Below are 20,819 nucleotides of genomic sequence, written 5' to 3' on the forward strand. Positions count from 1 at the left end.
AAAAAAAGTATTCCAAGTCAAGGCCCGTCAACACTCCCCTAACAATGCTCATCGCATCCTCACAGGACGTGTTCGATATCCTGGTAAGTCACGCAGCCAGCACAGAGATAGCTTTCCGAGAGCCCAATTCGGAAAATATTTGCGTTAAACTATTAGTTCCTAGACACATTCTTAAACAAGACAGTTCTTAGTCAACACATTAAATACACGAATCAATACCAATCGCGGCCTTTGAACCATGGTCTCTTCGATATCTGTGGGATGGTAGAATGCAACCATCACCCATCTTCCCATCGCTCCATTTGTGTTTTTAGTACTGATCAAGGTCCCCTGTCGAAGGTGATTTGACGCTCGCAAATATATCGCCTTCTTTAGCGCCCACCTTAGCCAGAGAGTCCGCTTTCTCATTGCACGAGATCGAGCAATGGGAAGGAGCCCAAGCTATGGCGATGATGATGTATGAGCGTATTTTGTTTTTGACAAAGCACACAAGACTTGGCGTATTCTGTTTAGCAAGTGCTTCATTGATTTGGTTGACCAAAAAGCCACAGCGCTTATTCATTGAAGGTTCTAATCAAAGTTTATTCAAAAGCCTGCATTTTCATTACACATAAGTTTCAGAATGATAGAATTCTTAAATCAGACAGAGGACATTTATAATGTACTCTTTACATTAATTCCAAGAGTGTAACAAGAAACTTAAAATTATAAAATTTCTACAATTTTTTTGCCTAATAAGTTCGTCAAAAATTTATTCTGAAATTCTTGCTTTTTTAGAAATATCTCACAAAGGCATCAAATAGGTTAAGGAGTTCATCATAAATATCTGTCAAAAGTTGCACCACTATTATTCCATCTGAATTTTAAAAATGTAGGGTAACCAATATAATTTGGACCCCCATATATTTTGGACCCCCTGGGTCGTATTTTCATAAATTTCACAGATTTAATGAAGAGATGACTAAAATTTTTAGAATCATTCGCTAAATTAGATTGTTCTGCACGCGCAGCAATTATTTCCTCACTGGAAATATCATTATTTGCCTTGATTTTTTTTTTTTTTTTTTGTAAATCTCGTCATCCGTGCGAGTGTTTACGAAGAGAGAATGTGATGCTGGGGAAACTTGCAGATGTAAACAAAAACGTTTATCATTCTAGCGCATTAAATTCGCAAAGTTCATCTAATCAGCCTTTGTCAATCAAGTAATTAGGATGTGATCCGGCATATCCAAGTGGCAGATTCTTTGAAAATAGCTTCAAGCGGGTTTAAACACCGGGTGTCCAAAATGTATATGTACTTAAGAGGGTCCAAAATACATTGGGGTGTCCAAAACAGTGAAAACTGATGCTTCAAAATTCAGTTATTTTCATCAAATTTTCAGCCAGAAATGATCTTGTGGGTATTTCTAACGAACAATGGAGGCTTTTACGGTTATATTAGCATCATCATTATGTGTGACACCCGCTGAATCTGTTTGATTTTGGCTTAAATTCAAACTAATGTCTTCTAGGGGTCCAAAATTCGACCGTTACCCTATATCTCCAGAACTTAATCTATGAATTTCTCAAAAACTGTCTCAAAACATTCATGCAATTCTGATCCTTTGAAGCTTAATCCTGACTTGCAAGACTTTTATCGAAGCTTTTGCTACAAATTTTCTAAAAGCTTTTTTGTCAAAAATGTCCCTTTTCTGTTAGAAAACTGTTTCAATCATTTAAACGGTACCCAATTTTGAAGTGATTGGGTACCGTTTATATGATAAAAGTACTATGAAGTTTTGACTGAACTTTACTGGAACGGCTTTTCTGAAGCTCTGCATAAGCATCAGAAAGTAACGATTTTGAAGCTATGCACAATTTGGGGCTAGATTTGAAGTGAATATACGCAATTATTTAATAAAACCTCAACAATCATTTCTTTTCGTACAATCATAAAACTAGTTCTTGAACTAGTTAAAAGAATCTAGCGGACGACCCTAGTAAACATGTATTATACACAAGCGGTTGGGTGAATGATTGTATCATTACGCGTATGATCATGATGATAGTCCGAAAGGGTTGTTAAGCACGTTGTATCATATTTTTCTATTTATTACGGGAATGTTTAATAGAATACATTTTGAAACTGCTATACAGCTATACACTGCTGGAGATGGCCTAACAGCGACAGAAACCTGTTTGTTTACATTGATAAGATCCTTTTGACATGTTGAATCAGATAGAGGCGAAAAATAAGCTGTTGTTTATAATTTTGACACTGCTATATGAAACAGGAATGTCAGTCACTTCATCCACACCTTTCTAATATACTCTCATTTGGTGCAGTGGTGAACTGTTTTACAGGTTACGTGTGACAGACGTAAACGAAAATCACATCAGTGTTGTTATTAAACAAAAACCACTTTCGAGAATATAAATGTTCAGCCTAAAAAGTTTGCAGTAAACCAAAGTGGAGAAACCTTATAAACTAAGATCTTTTAAGGTACCCATTACCGAAATACACTAGTATACCAAAGATTGCTAGTAATACACTAGTGAAGACTGACTACGGTAACGTTGGAAGGTTAGTATGCTCGTTGAGAGTTACCTCTTGAGTTGCCAAACAGATGGAGAGATGCTTCAAGTTATTTAGAATGTTTGGAATTAAACGTGATCTACCAAATTTACCTTCTTTCTGGTGCAGATGACCAACGTTCGGAAGCGACCACCGGCTTCAAGCACCAAAACAAAAAGCCAACAACCTCCGCAAGAGGAAAAGCGCACTGATTCGGTCTGCCGTGTCTGTATGGGCAGGGCGTCCGATTCTGGCCTGATGATTGGACTATTCGATGGACAGATACAGGGAACGATCCTCGCCGAAGTGTTGACCCTGGTTGGAGCAGTGGAGCTGGCGACGAAAGACGACCGATTGCCCAAGTGGTGCTGCGAGGAATGTCTAAAGGCTCTGGAAAGCGCTTACATACTGAGAACGTTATGCCAGGACTCGGACCGGAAGCTACGGGATGCACTTTTGATGGATGCGGCAACCGTTGTGGTGAAAGAGGAAGTCGATGAAGATAAGTCCAAGCTGGAGGATCGAGATGAGCTACTGAATGCCGAAGAAACTACTTTCTCAGAACATTTACAATTGCCTAAGCTGGAGATTATAGACTGTGTAGAGGAAGATGAGATTCAACAGATGAGCGATGGCGTAGGTGGAGCACACGGTATGGAAGAGGATAATGGCGGCACAGTCTCGGATGAGGTAGATGAGGATCAAGATGAAAAGATGTCAAGAGAAGTAAATAAGCCGAACCACGGAAAGAAGCCTTTAAATCCAGATGCCTTTGATGAAGTGGAAGCTGTAGGATTCAAATGCTGTGGTTGCAAAGTCATATTCAACACTTCAAAGGAACTAAAATCTCATTCAAAGGAAGCCCACGCCCACAAGAAACTGACCAAAAAGGAGTTGCAACGCAAGAAGCAGTGTGATATATGTTACAAGGTATTGTCTCATGACCTATCCGTATGGAACCACCAAAAGAAAGACAAACTGAACTTCCGATGCAAGGTGTGTGGAGATTTGTTCTGGAGTCGACAGAGGGTGTGCCTTCATTATGATCGGGTTCACGGCCCGAATCCAATGATCAAGGGTCCTTCGAAAGTTTGCTGTGGGTGTCAAGAGCATTTTGAAACAGAAGAACAGCTTAGAGAGCATAGTGTGACTGTACATTTGCCAAATAAACCTCCGCCAGATCCTACCCGTCCGTACACCTGCAACGTTTGTTATCGCTGCTACAAATCCGATTCTCTGCTGTACGCCCATCAGTCCCGAAGGCTCAAGGATGCCAAGAAGCATGTGTGTGATCAGTGTGGAGTGGCGTTCCGATATCCTGGAGCGTTGAAATATCATATAATGTCACACACTGGCGAAAAGCAGTTCCAGTGTACAAAATGTCCCAGAATTTACAGCAATTGGAACAGCTTCCGACAGCATGTAAGCGGCCACAACATGCCAGCGGATAAGTACAAATGCAAGATTTGCGGAGATATATTCAAAACACGCAATGGATTGAAACAGCACACGCTACAGCATACCGGAGAGCGTCCGTACAAGTGTCCTCACTGTCCAGCCACTTTCGCCCTACTTGCTGGGCTAAATTGCCATTCGTTTACGCACACCGATGAAAAGACTCAGGAATGCCCGATTTGCGGTAAGCAGTTCAAGCGACAAACGGAACTCAAGCAGCACCTCAATCATACTCATCACAAGCAAAAACCCTTCGCCTGCTTCTTCTGTCCCAAACGATACCCACGGAAAGACCGTCGCAAACAACACATGCTCCAAGTCCATCCCAAGGAACTACAAAGCAATCCGCTTCCTTCGATCGAGCTACTCGGTAACCCGTGGTCGTTGCGACAAAGGACGGAAGAAGCCGTTTTGCGGCAGCAGGGCATGATAGAATAAAGCTGTGGAACAGATAACTATTTATTAATCTTTAACTAGACGAACGATTCTCTATACGTTGATGTATCAGTAATATGTATGTCAATAATAAAAAAATGTAACTTATTGTCTTGACTTAACATTCTTTTGGAAGAAGACCAGTTTGAAGATACGGTCATGAAACCTTGCAATTACCAAATCCGAAAAGAATCTGCAAGCACTCGGGGTACTCAAAGAACGCGTACTAAGGGTGATTTTCGGATTTTCAGCAAGTCATGCTGAGAGTGACGAGTTCGATTCCCGGTCGTTCCAGAAACATTCGTAATAAAAATTTGCTAGGTTCTCTTGGGCACAGAGTAGCTTCGAGCCTGCCACATGATATTCAGATACAAAATAACCATTAGCATAGCAGTGGAACCTCCTACTTAATAATTGTGGAAGTGCTTATAGAAAGCTAAGAAACAGGCTTTGTTCGCAGATGAGAGCTGTGTGTGGCGGCGAAGGATCAACCACAAACTCGCAGCACTCTACGGTGTATCAAGAAAGTGGTCAGTGCCTGAAGGATACGGTGGGCAAGGTTCGTAGCGAGAAAGCCGGACAACGGTCCTGCCTAATTGGTGTTTGTCACAGATCCGGTTGGTACAAGAATGTTGGATTGTAGGTTAAGAAATTCCTTAAGTTCCTTGATGAGTCCTTCGGGAGTTCTGCGGGGGGATTCCTGATGAACTCCTAGAGGAATGCCCGAGGATCTCTTGGAGGAATTCCCAAGGATCTTCTGGAGGAATTCCCGAGAAATTCAAGTAGGAATTGCCTAGGATCTCCTGGAAGAATTCTCGCGGATCACCAACGGATCTCGTGGACGAACTCCCGAGCAACTCTTGGAGGATTTTTCGATGATCTTCCGGAAGAGTTCCCGAAGAACTTCTGAAGGATTTTCGGAGGAACTCCTGGAGGAATTTCCAAAGATCTCCTGAAGGAATTCACGAGGAACTCTTGGAAGAATTTCCGAGGAGGAATTTCCAAGGATTTCCCGAGTAACTCCTGGAGATTTTTTTGGAAAACTTATGGAGGAATTCTCGACGATCTCCTGGATGATTCCCTGAGGATCTTCTGAAGGAATTCCCGAGGACCTCCTGGAGGAATTCCCGAGGAAATCTAGGATGACTTCCTGAGGATCTTCTGTAGGCATTCCCGAGGATATCTTGGAGGAATTTCCGGAGTAAACGTGATACACAACTACTGAAGAAATTTTCGGATTTTTAGTGAAACTCGTGAAAATAAATCCCTGGAACTTGTTTAGAAATTTTCGGGAAAAACCTGGAAACAGACCAGGGAAATCCTGGAGAGAACATTGTTGCTGGAGGTGGTATTCGTGGGGAAGCCATGGATGAATTTTTGAATATTTCCTGGAGAAATTCTCGGGGACTCGTGAAGAAATTTCCATGAAACTCCCGAATGACGATTCGACGATCTGCCGTAGGATTCCCCGAGGGTCTCTACGAGGAATTCCTGAGATACTCTTGGAGGAGTTCCCGTAAAATTCTGGAATAATTCTAGAGGATCTTCTGGAGAAATTTCCAAGATATTCTTGGAGGAATTCTCGAGGAATTCCTGGAGGAATTTTCGAGAACCTCCTGTGGGAATTCCCGATTTACTTTTGGAGGAATTCCCGAGGAACTCTTGAAGGAATGTCCGAGGAATTCCCGGAGGAACTCCTGAAGTGAATCTCGGATTATTTTTTGTTGAATTCTTTAGCTATTTCGGAAAAAACGGGGAAAAAACCCAGGGAAACTCTGAGAGAACCATGCTGGAGGATTTCTAGGGAACTCCTGATGCAAATTTCAAGAAAGTTCTGGAGGGAATTACCGGATAATTGATGTAGTTATTCCCAGTCAAATAATGGAGAAATTTCCAGGAGGAATTCTACCACAAAAGCTGCAGGAATTCATAGAAATTACAAAAAAAAACTGAAGGCATCCCAGCAGAAACTATTGAAGGAATTCCAGACTCCTGGATGAATTACAAAAAATAGTGTTAGATGAATCCCACAAGCAACTTCTGGAGGAATTACAAAAGAAACTCGATGTAGAATCCAAATAGAAATAAAGATATGCAATAATAAAATGTTTCCACCGAAATTTTCCACAATTTTCTTGGAAAGCATTGCAGACATATCCAGGAATGTAATCAGTTAATGTACGGAATCGCGTACGAAATGTTTTTCACCAAAATTTCTCGCAATGCCGTCAGAGTTTCTTTGAGATTACCTCCAACATTCACTTGAGTGTTGTATCTACAATTCAGAGTATCACCGAAATCCCCTCACAAAACTGGAATCTGATAAGAAATTTACATATCGACATTTTCAACTGGATTGATAATACATTGTATGGGGCACTTAAGCATTTTCTGTAATTGTTTTAAGGATGTCTTCGGTATACCAATCCGTGTGGTCACCTAATGATTTTCTAATCAACTTAACATACACATGTAAAGATGGATACATTATTAGTGAAATTCCGAAAAAAAACACAGCTCAGGTGAGATTTGAACTCACAGCCCTCATTCGCTAGACAAGTGCTTTTCTAGGAACTAAGCTACCGAGCCAATGAGACATTTAAATTACCTTATGCTAACTAAAATGCCGTGTCATTCTTTATATTCGAACCGACTATCTTCTTCCACACCTTTTTATATTGTCTCATTGATACTGTTTTATCATCAGATATGTGACATATACTCTAGCGTGCGCAGCTTTTTCTTTTTTCCCATTCACTCTCATAATTGAATGCGAGAAAGAAACAGATAAAAGAGGAGGCACTTTGTCTCCTCTTTTATCTCGCTCTTTCTTGCGTTTAACACAGAGAACGAGCGAGAAAAAAGAAGCTGCGGTCAGGTCTGGGCCATTCAAGGGAGACAAAAATAAACAAACATTTTCCAGAATATTTATCAAAAGTAAAGCTTCTGAAGGAGAAAATCGAAGTGGAATATTCAATTAGGTGCAAGTGAGGATACATCCTATAGGTACCGATTAAACAAAACAATATTCTAATTGAAACATCTATGGAGATGAATCAGCCTTGGGCTGAAAATCTCCCTAATAAAGGTAATAATAATAATGAAACATCTACGGAGATAATATTTTTACGTTTCTGCTTTTTTTCAGCTTTGTGATTAAGAGATTTAGAAACATACTGGGCACAAAAACGTTGGTGATACCATTACCATTGGTTGTAACGAATACAATTCGCAGATATTCTCAATGATAATTAAATATTCTTTATCATAGACTGATTTACCTCTTCAAGGTTGGCAAGTTGAACGTTAAAAGGTTAGTATGCTAGTTCAAAGTTACCCCTTCGGGTTACCAAATAGATGAAAATATGCTTCAAGTTACACAGAGTTCTAATTTCACTCTTTCAGTTCAGATGAACTTCGGAAATCAACCAGCGGCTTCAACAAGCAAGGCAAACTACCAGGAATGTCCACAAGAAGAGCAGAGCACCGATTCGGCGGTTTGTCGCGTCTGTATGGGCTGGTCGTCCGATTCTGGCCTGATGGTTGGACTATTCGAAGGACAGATACAGGGAACCATCCTCGCCGAAGTGTTGGCCCTGGTTGGAGCAGTGAATCTGGCGACGGAACACGACCGATTGCCCAAGTGGTGTTGTAAAGAGTGCCTGAAGGCACTGGAAAGTGCTTACAAACTGAGAATGTTGTGCCAGGACTCGGACTGGAAGCTACGGCATGCATTCTCGACGGATGAGGAAACCGTTGTTGTGGTGAAAAAGGAAGTCGAGGAAGATAAGTCGGATCGAGATGAGATGCTGGATGTTGAGGAAGCGGTTGTCTCGGAAAGTTTACAATTGCCCAAGTTAGAGATTATGGACTATGTAGATGAAGATCAGATTGAACAGATGACAGATGGAGAAGATGATATGGTAGAAGCTGATGGTGGCGCAGAATCGGATGGCGATGAGGCAGGGGAAGATCAGGATGAGAAGATGTCGGAAGAAGTAGATAAACGCTTGGATTCGGATGTGTTCGATAGGGTAAAGGCCGTAGGTTTCAAGTGTTGTGGGTGCAAAGTTGTGTTCAACACTTCAAAGGAGCTGGCAGCTCATTCAAAAGAAGCCCACGCCGACAAGAAATTGTCAAGGCAGGAATTGGAACGTAAGAACAAGAAGCAGTGTGATATCTGTTACAGGGTGTTGTGTAATGACATAACTGTATGGAAGCACCAACTAAAAGACACACTGAACTATCGATGCAAGGTTTGTGGAGATCTGTTCTGGAGTTGGAAGAAAGTTAAGACTCATTATAAACGAGTTCACGGGCCAAATCCAGTGGGTCCTTCGAAAGCGTGCTGTGCGTGTCGGGAACAATTTGAAACTGAAGAACAGCTTAGAGAACATAGTGAGGCAATACATCTGCCGCAGAAGCCAGTACTGGATCCCGCCCGACCATTAACCTGCAATATTTGTTATCGTTGCTTCAAATCCGACGCGCAGCTATACGCCCATCAGTCCCGATTGCTCGAGAGTACCAAAAAACACCAGTGCATCCAGTGTGGACTAGCATTCCGATATCCTAGAGATTTGAAATATCATGAATTGACACACACTGGCGAAAAGGTGTTCCGGTGTCCAAAATGTCCTAAAGCTTACAGCAATTACAATACTTACAAGAAACATGTGGTAATCCACGACATTCCAGCAGACAAATACAAATGCGAGATTTGTGGATATAAATGTAAAACACGCTATGGGTTGGAACGACACACTATAAAACATACCGGAGAGCGTCCGCACAAGTGTCCTCACTGTCCAGCCACTTTCTCTCTACCTCATGGACTGAACAGCCATTTGTTAACGCACACCGATGAAAAAACTCGGGAATGTCCGATTTGCAAAAAGATGTTCAAGCGACCTCATGAGGTCAGGAATCACATCAAATTTACTCATCACAAGCTAACACCATTTGTCTGCTTCTTCTGTCCCATCGGATACACGCGGAAAGATCGTCGCAATCAACACATGATGCAAGTTCATCCCAAGGAACTACAAAGCAATCCGCTTCCTCCAATTGAGCTAGGTACTCGGTAACCCGTGATAAAGGTCCGAAGAAGCCGTTTTACGACAACAAGGCATGGTCGAATAAAGCAGTGAAAGGTTAATCATTTATCGAAAGTTTTATCGTGTCCATTTACTAGATGACAGAATCCCGAAAGTACCGACTCGTCAACAATCATAAGACATAAATTCTCTTTCTTGGGTTAAGGACAAGCTTCGTCCCAAAGTTCTGGTGCAATGTTTACCTCCAAAACGTATGTTCTCAATGCATAATGCTCTAGGGTCCAGATTCACTGGGAAAGATGCATTCAGCGATTCCAAATGAGTTTTTAGAAAAAAATAATTGTCAGTTATGAATTTTGTATAGGCTTAGGGAGGAGTGCAGAGCGATTTTGGAGGAGAACACAGCGCGGGCGCGGTAATGCTGCAGTAAGGAACCCGGCAAAGCGTAGAACCTTACAAACAGAAGTGGAAAGGAAACAGCAGACGTCACCTGGAAGACACACGGAAGTTCTACCAGAAGCTCTCAGCGCATTCCTCAGCGGCTAAAGGCCACGAACCGAAATCATGAAGGGATAAAGATATGGGAGTCTATGGGTGGAGAGTGTAGGCACGAGAGACCAAGACAACAGTGGAAACGACTACGTCAGTGCAGCAGAGGACGGAAATAACGCTAAGAACGGAACGCTAAGAATTCACTGGGAAGGATGGTATCACAGACAAACAGACGTAACTCCTAGAAGAAATTCATCCAAAACCTTCGCCCGGTGTCATTTTCATGAGCACAGTGCCACCTGTTGGTAGAACCGCGCGTGATACTGTCGGCCATGATGGATTTCGATTTGACATTTTGCTGACACGCACACTACTACACAAATCGCCTGTAATTTTCGTTTGCATCATTCAGCAACGTGTACACTGGCAAACGTCAAAGCGATCGAACACTAGCGCATCTGGTGGAACGATCGCGCAAATCAAAGGAAATTTAAATTGATCGTTAAATGCATGTGCCAAGCCGCTTTGAAGAGTGTTACGTCTGTTTGTCTGTAATGGTATCGTTGCTGAACTCATCAAGATGGACCCAAAAAAGTTAGCCATCAACCTTTACCGAATGATAGCAAGGATCCGGTGAACCGAACTGCTACCGGAGGAGTGGAAGAAAGAGGTAATCTGTCCTTCATTCACAATAAATTGCGACTATTTGGAATGTGGGAACATCAGAATGCATGATCTTGAATGCCGTCTTCAAAGTCCTATCCCATAGTATCTTTTGTCGTCTATCACCTCAAACGAATGAGTTCGTGTGAAGTTATCGAGCCGGCTTCATCGACGGCCGGTCGATAACGGACTCGATCTTCGCTGTACGGCAAATCCTCCATGAATACTGCGACAACCAAGTCCCACAACGCATCATCATCGACTTCAACACGCAGAAAAAAGTATGGTAAAATCAAAAATATTTCAGGTAAACTCAAATAAATTATGATTTTTTTCTGGCAACAAAAATAAAACTGCTTGGAGCAACGAACGTCACATTTGAAGCAAGTTCAATCCATTTTTGAAACAAACATGCACCTTCTGACAGGTTATATTAGAAACAAATGTAAAAAAAAATGTTTTTTGTGGCAGGTCAGCCCTACGGAAATATTTGTTTTCCAATAAAATTTACAGTCATTTCCTTCTCTAGGAAAACCCACTTCCTGCTTGGCATTTTTAATGCCAACATCATGTAGATAACATTCGCTCACGAAATCAATGGGATTTCGTGGAAACTTTTGGTGAAACTAGACTTTTTGCAAGAGGAAATCTTGTTTAATGCTGCAGCTGGAACTTGAGAGTTTTGTTTATGTTCTTGACGGCGGAACGGAGGGCTCTTCAATGGGTATTGTAGAAATCAATGTGTAATTGAGTTTGTTTTAAAAATTAATATTTTAGTTTTAAATATTTTATCAGTTTACCGAATAAACATGATTATTTTTGTTTCAAACGAACTAAATTTGTCTCCGTGATAAAGTAGCAAGGCGTGGAGCGCAGAGAGCACGATGGGCGGATCAAATGGAGCGTTATCTAGTGAGCATTGTGTGTGACCAAGGATGGAGAGCTGCAGCCACAAACCGAGTATTGTGGCGTACTATTATTGATTATAATATAATTATGTATTATCCTCCTAATTGTGATGTTTTGCAGATAAATCCTAAGTCATGGAAATATTCTTGAGCGACTTCTTGCGAAACCGAAGCTTTACAGAAATAACGAAAATCATTGGACAACCAATGCAAGCATAATAATTTTTAAACCAGTAACTCAAAGTTTAATTCCAGCAGAATTCATAATAAAATAAAGTCTTCCACCGAATATTCCTAGCTATAACATTCTCTATACATTTGAAGTCAGTTGTTCCTTTGCACCGAACATGAATGTCTCGCACATCGACTATCTTCTTCCACACCTTTTTATATTCTCTCATTGGTACTGCCTTAGCTGACATCGTAGCGTTTTCACTATCTGCCTGCAAAATGTCTAGATATGTGACATACGTCAATAAAAGTTATTGATGCATAAACATAAAAAATTTCCAGAATATAAAAAGTAAAGTTTCAGAAGGAGTAGGTAAAACAAAGTGGATAATACTGGCAAGGATAGAGGTAAGAATACACATATAGGTACCAATTTATTTAACAAAACAAGATGCTAAATCGAAACCTCTACGATGATGGATGGATTTCCATTTTTTAGTTTCTCCTCTGTTTTCAGCTTCGTCTATTCAGAGGTTTTCAAACATACTGGACACAAAAACATACGATTACCAGTGGTAGTTTTTATTATTCATTAATAAAGCTTTTTCGCAATCGGGCTGATTGGCAACCTTAAGGCAAGAACGTTGAAAGGTTAGTATGCTATGTAGTTCAGAGTTACCCATTTGAATTTCCAAATATGTATATGAAAAAATGCTTCAAGTTATAGAATCCTAATTTCCATCCTCGCAATTCAGATGGACTTCAAGAATCATCCATCGGCTTCAACGAGCAAGGCAATGCGCCAAAACCGTCCACAAGAAGACCAGAGCACCGATCCGGTTTGTCGCGTCTGTATGGGCTGGGCGTCCGATTCGGGTCTGATGGTTGGAATATTCGATGGACAGGTATGCTCAATGATCCTCGCCGAAGTGTTGACCCTGGTTGGAGCAGTGGAGCTGCCGACGGAAGGCGACCGATTGTCCAAGTGGTGTTGCAAAGGGTGCCTGAAGGCACTGGAAAGTGCTTACAAACTGCGAATACTGTGCCAGGAATCGGACCGGAAGCTACGACATGCGTCCTTGACGGATGGAACGGCCGTTGTGGTGAAAGAGGAAGTCGATGAAGATATGCTCAATCTGGTGGATCACGATGGGATGCTGAATGTCGAGGAAGCGGTTGTGGTGAAAGAGGAAGTAGTTGAAGATTTGTTCAATCTGGTGGATCGGGATGGGATGCTGAATGTCGAGGAAGGTGCTGTCTCGGAAAGCTTACAATTGCCCAAGCTGGAGATTGTGGACTGTATAGAGGAAGATGAGATTCACCAGATGGAAGATTGCGTAGGTGAAGTAGATGGTATGAAAGAGGATAACGGCGGCGCAGACTCGGATGAGGTAGACGAAGATCAGGATGAGATGTCTATAGAAGTAAATAAGCCAAACCACGGAAAGAAGCCTTTGAATCCAAATGTATACGATGAGGTGGAAGCCGTAGGTTTTAAATGTTGTGGCTGCAACTACATATTCAACACTTCAGAGGAACTGAAAACTCATTCGAAGGAAGTCCACGCCGATAAGAAACTGTCAATACAGGAATTGAAACATAACAAGCAGTGTGATGTTTGTTACAAGGTGATGGCTAATAACGTATATGTACGGATCCACCAACAAAAAGACAAACTTAACTATCGATGTAAGGTTTGTGGGGATCTGTTCTGGAGTCGGAAGAAGGTGTGCCTTCATTATGATCGGGTTCACGATTCAAATCCAGAGGGTTCTTCGAAAGCTTGCTGTGCATGTGGGAAGAAATTTGAAACCGGAGAACAGCTTAGAGAACATAGTGTGGCAGTACATCTGCCGGAGAAGCCAGTGCCGGATCCCACCCGACCATACGCCTGCAATGTTTGCTATCGCAGCTTCAGATCCAAGGCGCTGCTGTACGCCCATCAATCCCGAAAGCTCAAGGATACCAAGAAACACGTGTGCGATCAGTGTGGAATGGCGTTCCGATATCCAGGAGGGTTGAAAGATCATGAAAGGACACACACCGGCGAAACGATGTTCCAGTGTCCAAAATGTACCAAAACTTACACCAATAGGAATACTTACAGGAAGCATGTGGCCAGCCACGAAGTGCCAGCGGACAAGTACAAATGCAAACTTTGCGGAGTTACACTCACAACACAACAAGGATTGAAACGGCACACGCTACAACATACCGGAGAGCGTCCGCACAGGTGTCCTCATTGCCCAGCCACTTTCGTTGCGTCTGCTGGGCTGAGATGCCATTTGTTTACGCACACCGATGAAAAGACTCAAGAATGCCCTATTTGCAAGAAGCAGTTCAAGCGGCCTGAGGAAGTCAAGAGACACCTCACATATACTCATCACAAGCAAAAACCCTTTACCTGCTTCTTCTGTCCCAAACAATACCCGCGGAAACACCGTCGCAAACAACACATGCTCCAAGCTCATCCCAAGGAACTACAAAGCAATCCGCTTCCTCCAATCGAGCTACTCGGTAACCCGTGGTCGATGCGGCAAAGAACCGAAGAAGCCATTTTACGAGAACAGGGCATGATAGAATAAAGCATCGACGGCTTCACATTTTTCATTGTGTTCATTTATTGGATGAAAGAATCCCTTATTAAAAAGTTGTGCTCATTCTACGAATAGACTGACGTGACAGTCAGCTCGACTCGCACAACAAGGTGAGAAATCTCGACTGACTCGAATGAAGTGACTCGCCGTGTAAATAAAAAGGAGAGTCATCTCATTCGAGTCAAGACCTCGTTGAGCGAGTCGAGCTCCGTCACGTCACTCCGCTCGTAGAATGAGCACAAGTATCGCCAATAATCATCAAACTTTCTTGGATTAATGTCTCCAACCATTCGGACAGAGAAGACTTCTCAACTAAGTTAAAAAAAACACACTATACAAATCGAAAGCAAAAGTCTACGAACAAGAATTAACTCTTGAGATGCATGAATCCTTCTAGCTCAGTATTTAGAGTAAACTGCCAATGAGGCATGCCGTGTGAAGCTTGAGATCATAGAACTGAGCGAAGGCCGACCATTGGCCGAACTTTGCAAAATTCCGATTGGCATCCGATCAAATTTTTGCCTTTTTTATGATCTACGACGCGAACACGCTCCTCATCGACGAAGAGTTGGTTTCCTGCTCAGTCAGAGCTTACATCCATGCTGCTTTCATGACGTGGTAGTCTCTCAATGAGAGTATATTTGTAACCAGATTCAAAACATGAGGTTGAATCTTTCGCGTCAGTCAACCGATGCTGCCGAAATGCAAAACAAAGAACTCAACAATCAACTGAATGCTGTCCTGGGTGAGATCCTAGAAGGTGACCTAAAGATCTATACGGGCGACTTGAACGCAAAGATTGGTTTCGACCTGTTCCGACAATTCGGACTACGGCCACGGGGATACAGTTTTGTGGCGTTACGACATGGAGAATAAGTGCACAAAGTTGCATCGCACAAATCAATCGAGTGAAAACAGTGGATGAAAGATAACACCAGAACGGAGATAGAGCAGCCAAAGCCACGATGCAACGAGCGAAAATACGAGGAGCCAAAGCCGAGGACCGCAAGCGCTAATCGGATCTTGAGAAGGAAGTGAAGCGCCGAACGACTGTCATGTGTTCCAGTGGAACCTGGAGTCTGCTGTTCAGCGAGTTGTAGCACAGAAGTCTACAACGGAAACCAGCACTTGGATGACATATGTAGGTCGTCATTAAGGTTTGATCATTCCTTTTTATACTAGTAATAATACTTTTCTATGAGTACGCACACAATCCAAACCAAAACTGGAACAGTATTTGTAATCCATTTCAATGTAATCCATTTTTTGATACTTTCAAGTGATTTAAGTTTCTGAGTAACTTTAAGTTGAACTCATAACTTTCTCCATCCTGAATGGGGAGAGATCTATCTAGTTTATTTTGTTTATTTTTTTTTTCATTAAGGATCAATACATGTGTTCCATCCCAGGAGTAGGCATACCAATGGAGTGCATATTATATAATAACCTTCTTAGCTTCATCACTCTCAACGATCTTGTACCCAATCCTCATTCCCCTGATAACAAAATGGTTGGTACGGTTGTCCCCGTTTCATCAATCCTGCAATTCGAAAACTTGTGTCAACCATGTTATTCATACGTAGATGATCCGGTTGCCACAATTTTTTGAATTATCTTTGAACCCATTAGTATTAATGATGACAAGAAAATACCAGAAGTAATTTTGGAATTTCCTGGATGCTTTTCAATACTGGCTGTGCAAGCACTAGTGTTCTGGCAGCACGGAACTGCGAACGATTTCAGCAACTGGGATTGGAAGCTCGCCTGAAAAGCCGTCCACCATTAGAAGTTGTGCGAGCTTTGCCTGTTTGACGACGGCCAATGGAGCTGTCGATCTAGAATCCGATGTAACGTCAGGAACTGCCGAGACGGGGCCGGGTCACAACGTCCGAGGCCATACAGTCCCGGACATTAAGTCGCGATGGCCTTCCCATGGCAATGAAACGTTTGCGGAGCTTCGAGGCCCAACTGGCGAAGGATACTTCGCGAAGGCGTGAATCAGTAGATTGTCGACTACGTGCAGAAAGGCTACGTGCATAAGGCTACAGAGAAGGAGCTGGTAGAGATCAGCAGAAGGCAAGTCTGGTATCTACCGCTTGGCCTGGTTACGCACCCGAAAAAGCAAAAGAGAAGACTCGTGTGGGATGGAAAGGCGCAAGTTGATGGGGTCACAGAGAACAGACATCCAGGCTAGAACAAATTTCATTCGGAAAGTTGTGTAAGGATTTGAATCTTTACTTGAGTAAGGTTGCAAACCAATACACGATGACAACACTAACGCCACCAAACACCATATTGCCACAGTCAGTGGTGAATTAAAACATTTCAAGTGGTGAATTAAATTAGTATGGGAAATTAACCGATTGCAGCGCCACGCTATTGCCACTTGCGTTGCCGATTTCAAATAACCGTTAAATTCCTTACACAGTTTCGGAACTGGACTTGGATGTCTGTTCTCTGTGGAGACACTTTCTTACAAAATTTCATTAACTTTGATCAAATTGTTTGAAAGCTACTGGTATTGATAAGAATGAGTGTTAGCGAAAATGTTTCGTGTTTTTCATGTGCGATGTTTGCCTATGCATAACTTTTGAATTGTTCTCCCAATTTTCATGAAATTTTGTCAGCAGGTAGTTGATTATGTGTCTATTATGTCTACAAAATTTGATTATTATTGGTGCAGTACTTTTAACAGTACAATCGAAACAATAAGGGGTGCTGACTAATTTCTGTCATAGGTGCGAAAATAACGATTCGTCCCAATATATGTTTCGACTATGAAATTGTTGATAGTGCATAGATTTTTTGAAATTTTGCCCATGCAATAAAGTTTATGTTCAAAGTTTCAGCCATTTCCTTTATCAAATTCAAAAGTTACAGCGCCGACAAGCTTAACTAGGGACTGTACAAAATTCAATAGCGCGCGTTCTACTGTTCCGTTGCTACAACATAAAGTACTGCACCGATTCACATGAAATTTTGCAGGCAAAATGACCACATCTTAAGATGTTATCAGGCCAAATTTGAGCAATTTTAATGTTTCTACTGCAGAGTTACAGTCGTATTTCTGTGTCCCGATTATTGCGGATACAGGCTTTATATATAAATGAGTTAGAAGTCCCTTTGAGGCAACAAAACTCACGAACGGATGAACCTATTGGCATGAATCTTGAACGGTTTGGTTTGTATTCAAGGTGGCTGTATTTATATACACAAAAAGTTACAAAAATAAACATTAAAAAGTAGATAAATGTATAAATACTGAAACTATTATGAACGGGGAAGAAATTAAACACGATCGCAATAAAAGCAATCTATAGTGCGGTGCTTAAATGAGCTTAAAAACTGTCAAACCACCAAAAGATTGGTAAGACGAAGTTTGCCGGGACAGTTCCACCGAATATTCCACTTTTGAAGACAGTTAAATATTTCTTTGCACCGAACATGATTGTCACGCACACCGACTATCTTCTTCCACACCTTTTTATAATCTCTCATTGACACTGTACTGCCTCGTACTGACATCGACATTTTCACGGCTTCATTCACTTTCTGCCTGCAAAATGTCTAAATAAGTGACATACGTCATTAAAAGTCTCAGTAATTCCATTGATGCATAAACATAAACAATTTCCAGAATATATATAAAAAAGTTAAGTTTCAGAAGTGGTAAATACTAGCAAGGATAGGTGAGGATATACAAATAGGTACAAAACAATAAATAGGTGCTCAATCGAAACCTCTGCGATGATAGCATACCTAGTTAGTAGATAGTTTTCATTTCTAAGTTTCTCCTCTGTTTTCAGCTTCGTCAATTAGGCTGGAACAAATCTAATTTTCTTCTTTTGTCTTGGTCAACTCATCGGATTTATTAAGAAATATTATGGGGAACTCTAATTACACCTTCAATTTTTTTAAATTTCTTTAACATTTTATTTGTGCCCCCAACAAAATGTTGAATTCCGACCAAAATTTTCCGAGGGGGCGGTGACATAAGAGAAAATCGAAATTTGTGTCAGCCTAGGAGGTTTACAAACATACTGGGCTCATTAAAAAAAATCAATTATTATTCATTAATAAAGGTTTTCCGCCACCGGGCTGATTTCTAACCTTAAGGTAACAGAAAGGTTAGTCGGTTATGTAGTTCAGAGTTACCCATTTGAGTTTCCAAATAGATGATGAAAAAATGCTTGAAGTTATAGAATTCTAATTTCCATCCTTGCAGTTCAGAATCTTCAAATGGACATCAAGAATCATCCATCGGCTTCAACAAGCAAGGCAATGCGCCAAAACCGTCCACAAGAAGACCAGAGCACCGATTCGGTTTGTCGCGTCTGTATGGGCTGGGCGTCCGATTCGGACCTGATGGTTGGAATATTCGATGAACAGGTATGCTCAATGATCCTCGCCGAAGTGTTGACCCTGGTTGGAGCAGTGGAGCTGCCGACGGAAGACGACCGATTGCCCAAGTGGTGTTGCAAAGGGTGCCTGAAGGCAATGGAAAGTGCTTACAAACTGCGAATATTGTGCCAGGAATCGGACCGGAAGCTACGACATGCGGCCTTGGCGGATGGAACGGCCGTTGTGGTGAAAGAGGAAGTCGATGAAGATATGCTCAATCTGATGGATCACGAGGGGATGCTGGGTGTCGAGGAAGCAGTTGTGGTGAAAGAGGAAGTAGTTGAAGATTTGTTCAATCTGGTGGATCAAGATGGGATGCTGAATGTCGAGGAAGGTGTTGTCTCGGAAAGCTTACAATTGCCCAAGCTGGAGATCGTGGACTGTATAGAGGAAGATGAGATTCAGCAGATGGGAGATGACGTAGGTGAAGCAGATGGTATGAAAGAGGATGATGGCTGCGCAGACTCAGATGAGGTAGATGAAGATCAGGTTGAGAAAATGTCTATAGCAGTAAATAAGCCAAACCGCCGAAAGAAGCCTTTGAATCCAAATGTATACGATGAAGTGGAAGCCGTAGGTTTTAAATGTTGTGGCTGCAGCTACATATTCAACACTTCAGAGGAACTGAAAACTCATTCGAAGGAAGTCCACGCCGACAAGAAACTGTCAATACAGGAATTGAAACATAACAAGCAGTGTGATATTTGTTACAAGGTGATGGCTAATAACGTATATGTACGGATCCACCAACAAAAAGACAAACTTAACTATCGATGTAAGGTTTGTGGGGATCTGTTTTGGAGTCGGAAGAAGGTGTGCCTTCATTATGATCGGGTTCACGATCCAAACCCAGAGGGTCCTTTGAAAGTTTGCTGTGCATGTCGGGAGGAATTTGAAACCGGAGAACAGCTTAAAGAACATAGTGTGGCAGTACATCTGCCGGAGAAGCCAGCACCGGATCCCACCCGACCATACGCCTGCAATGTTTGCTATCGCAGCTTCAAATCCAAGACGCTGCTGCACGCCCATGAATTCCGAAAGCTCAAGGATGCCAAGAAACACGTGTGCATCCAGTGTGGAATGGCGTTCCGATATCCTGGAGAGTTGAAAGATCATGAAATGACACACACCACAGGTGAGAAGGTGTTCCAGTGTCCAAAATGTCCCAAAGCTTACAGCAATAGGAATGCTTACAGGAAGCATGTGGCCAGCCACGAAGTGCCAGCGGACAAGTACAAATGCGAAATTTGCGGAGTTACACTCAAATCACTCCATGGATTGAGACGGCACACGGTACAACATACCGGAGAACTTCCGCACAGGTGTCCTCATTGTCCAGCCACTTTCGCTGTGCATGCTGGGCTAAATGGCCATTTGTTTACGCACACCGATAAAAAGACTCTAGAATGCCCAATTTGCAGTAAGCAGTTCAAGCGGCCTGAGGAAGTCAGAAAACACCTCAAAAATATTCATCACAAGCAAAAACCCTTCGCCTGCTTTTTCTGTCCCAAAGAATACGCACGGAAAGACCGTCGCAAACAACACATGCTCAAAGCTCATCCCAAGAAACTACAAAGCAATCCGCTTCCTCCAATCGAGCTATTCGGTAACCCGTGGTCGATGCGACAAAGAACCGAAGAAGCCATTTTACGAGAGCAGGGCATGGTGGAATAAAGCATCGAAAGCTTCATATTTTTATTGTGTTCATTTATTGAATGAAAGAATCCCTTATTCAATAGATGTGCTAATTCTACGAGTAGGCTGACGTGACGCAGCTCGACTTGCACAACGAGGTGAGAAATCTGGACTGACTCGAATGAAGTGACTCGCCGTGTAAATAAAATGGAGAGTCACCTCATTCGAGTCGAGATTTCTCACCTCGATGTGCGAGTCGAGCTGCGTCACGTCACTCCGCTCGTAGAATGAGCACAAGTATCGCCAATAATCATCGAACTTTCTTGGCTTAAGGTGTCATGATGCATCACCAAACTTTCATACGAATCATTGAATTTTTGCTTTTCAATGATTGTTTGCCTCGCGTTTTTGAAGTGATAAGAAACTGTCAACGCAGTAGAAAAAGTATCAC

The 20,819-nt window shown here is 42.1% G+C and overlaps 4 protein-coding genes across 16 annotated transcripts; all 4 read left to right on the forward strand.

Moving 5' to 3' along the window:
- Window positions 1-2,196: 2,196 nt before the first annotated feature.
- On the forward strand, window positions 2,197-4,561 carry LOC115256615 (zinc finger protein 433-like). The gene is made up of 2 exons (XM_029855436.2): window positions 2,197-2,563; window positions 2,684-4,561. The coding sequence occupies exon 2, from the start codon at window positions 2,684-2,686 to the stop codon at window positions 4,445-4,447; it is 1,764 nt and encodes a 587-aa protein (XP_029711296.2). The 5' UTR covers window positions 2,197-2,563; the 3' UTR covers window positions 4,448-4,561.
- A 2,628-nt stretch (window positions 4,562-7,189) lies between these two features.
- On the forward strand, window positions 7,190-9,615 carry LOC109430079 (zinc finger and SCAN domain-containing protein 2). Of its 4 annotated transcripts, none has more exons than XM_062843730.1 (4): window positions 7,190-7,532; window positions 7,593-7,656; window positions 7,716-7,757; window positions 7,855-9,615. In XM_062843730.1, exon 4 carries the CDS (start codon window positions 7,855-7,857, stop codon window positions 9,529-9,531), a length of 1,677 nt encoding a protein of 558 aa, XP_062699714.1. In that variant the 5' UTR covers window positions 7,190-7,532; window positions 7,593-7,656; window positions 7,716-7,757; the 3' UTR covers window positions 9,532-9,615. The 4 variants fall into 4 exon arrangements, with proteins under 4 accessions (XP_062699714.1, XP_029711578.2, XP_062699713.1 ...); XM_062843729.1 differs by having other exon boundaries at window positions 7,191-7,532; window positions 7,850-9,615; XM_029855718.2 differs by having other exon boundaries at window positions 7,593-7,757.
- A 2,392-nt stretch (window positions 9,616-12,007) lies between these two features.
- On the forward strand, window positions 12,008-14,336 carry LOC109428535 (zinc finger and SCAN domain-containing protein 2). 4 transcript variants are annotated; one of them, XM_062843726.1, is made up of 3 exons: window positions 12,008-12,143; window positions 12,235-12,386; window positions 12,491-14,336. In XM_062843726.1, exon 3 carries the CDS (start codon window positions 12,491-12,493, stop codon window positions 14,318-14,320), a length of 1,830 nt encoding a protein of 609 aa, XP_062699710.1. In that variant the 5' UTR covers window positions 12,008-12,143; window positions 12,235-12,386; the 3' UTR covers window positions 14,321-14,336. The 4 variants fall into 4 exon arrangements, with proteins under 4 accessions (XP_062699710.1, XP_029711179.1, XP_029711175.1 ...); XM_029855319.2 differs by having other exon boundaries at window positions 12,253-12,386; window positions 12,457-14,336; XM_029855315.2 differs by having other exon boundaries at window positions 12,253-12,386; window positions 12,463-14,336.
- A 3,535-nt stretch (window positions 14,337-17,871) lies between these two features.
- LOC109430082 (zinc finger protein 121-like) lies at window positions 17,872-20,425 on the forward strand. Of its 7 annotated transcripts, none has more exons than XM_019706114.3 (3): window positions 17,872-18,039; window positions 18,139-18,459; window positions 18,535-20,425. In XM_019706114.3, the coding sequence occupies exon 3, from the start codon at window positions 18,572-18,574 to the stop codon at window positions 20,405-20,407; it is 1,836 nt and encodes a 611-aa protein (XP_019561659.2). In that variant the 5' UTR covers window positions 17,872-18,039; window positions 18,139-18,459; window positions 18,535-18,571; the 3' UTR covers window positions 20,408-20,425. The 7 variants fall into 7 exon arrangements, with proteins under 7 accessions (XP_019561659.2, XP_062699707.1, XP_029711924.1 ...); XM_062843723.1 differs by having other exon boundaries at window positions 18,139-18,448; XM_029856064.2 differs by having other exon boundaries at window positions 18,139-18,448; window positions 18,558-20,425.
- The last annotated feature ends 394 nt before the right edge of the window (window positions 20,426-20,819 follow it).

Source organism: Aedes albopictus, unplaced genomic scaffold (assembly GCF_035046485.1).
Source record: "Aedes albopictus strain Foshan unplaced genomic scaffold, AalbF5 HiC_scaffold_495, whole genome shotgun sequence".
Classification (NCBI taxonomy): Eukaryota; Metazoa; Arthropoda; class Insecta; order Diptera; family Culicidae; genus Aedes; species Aedes albopictus.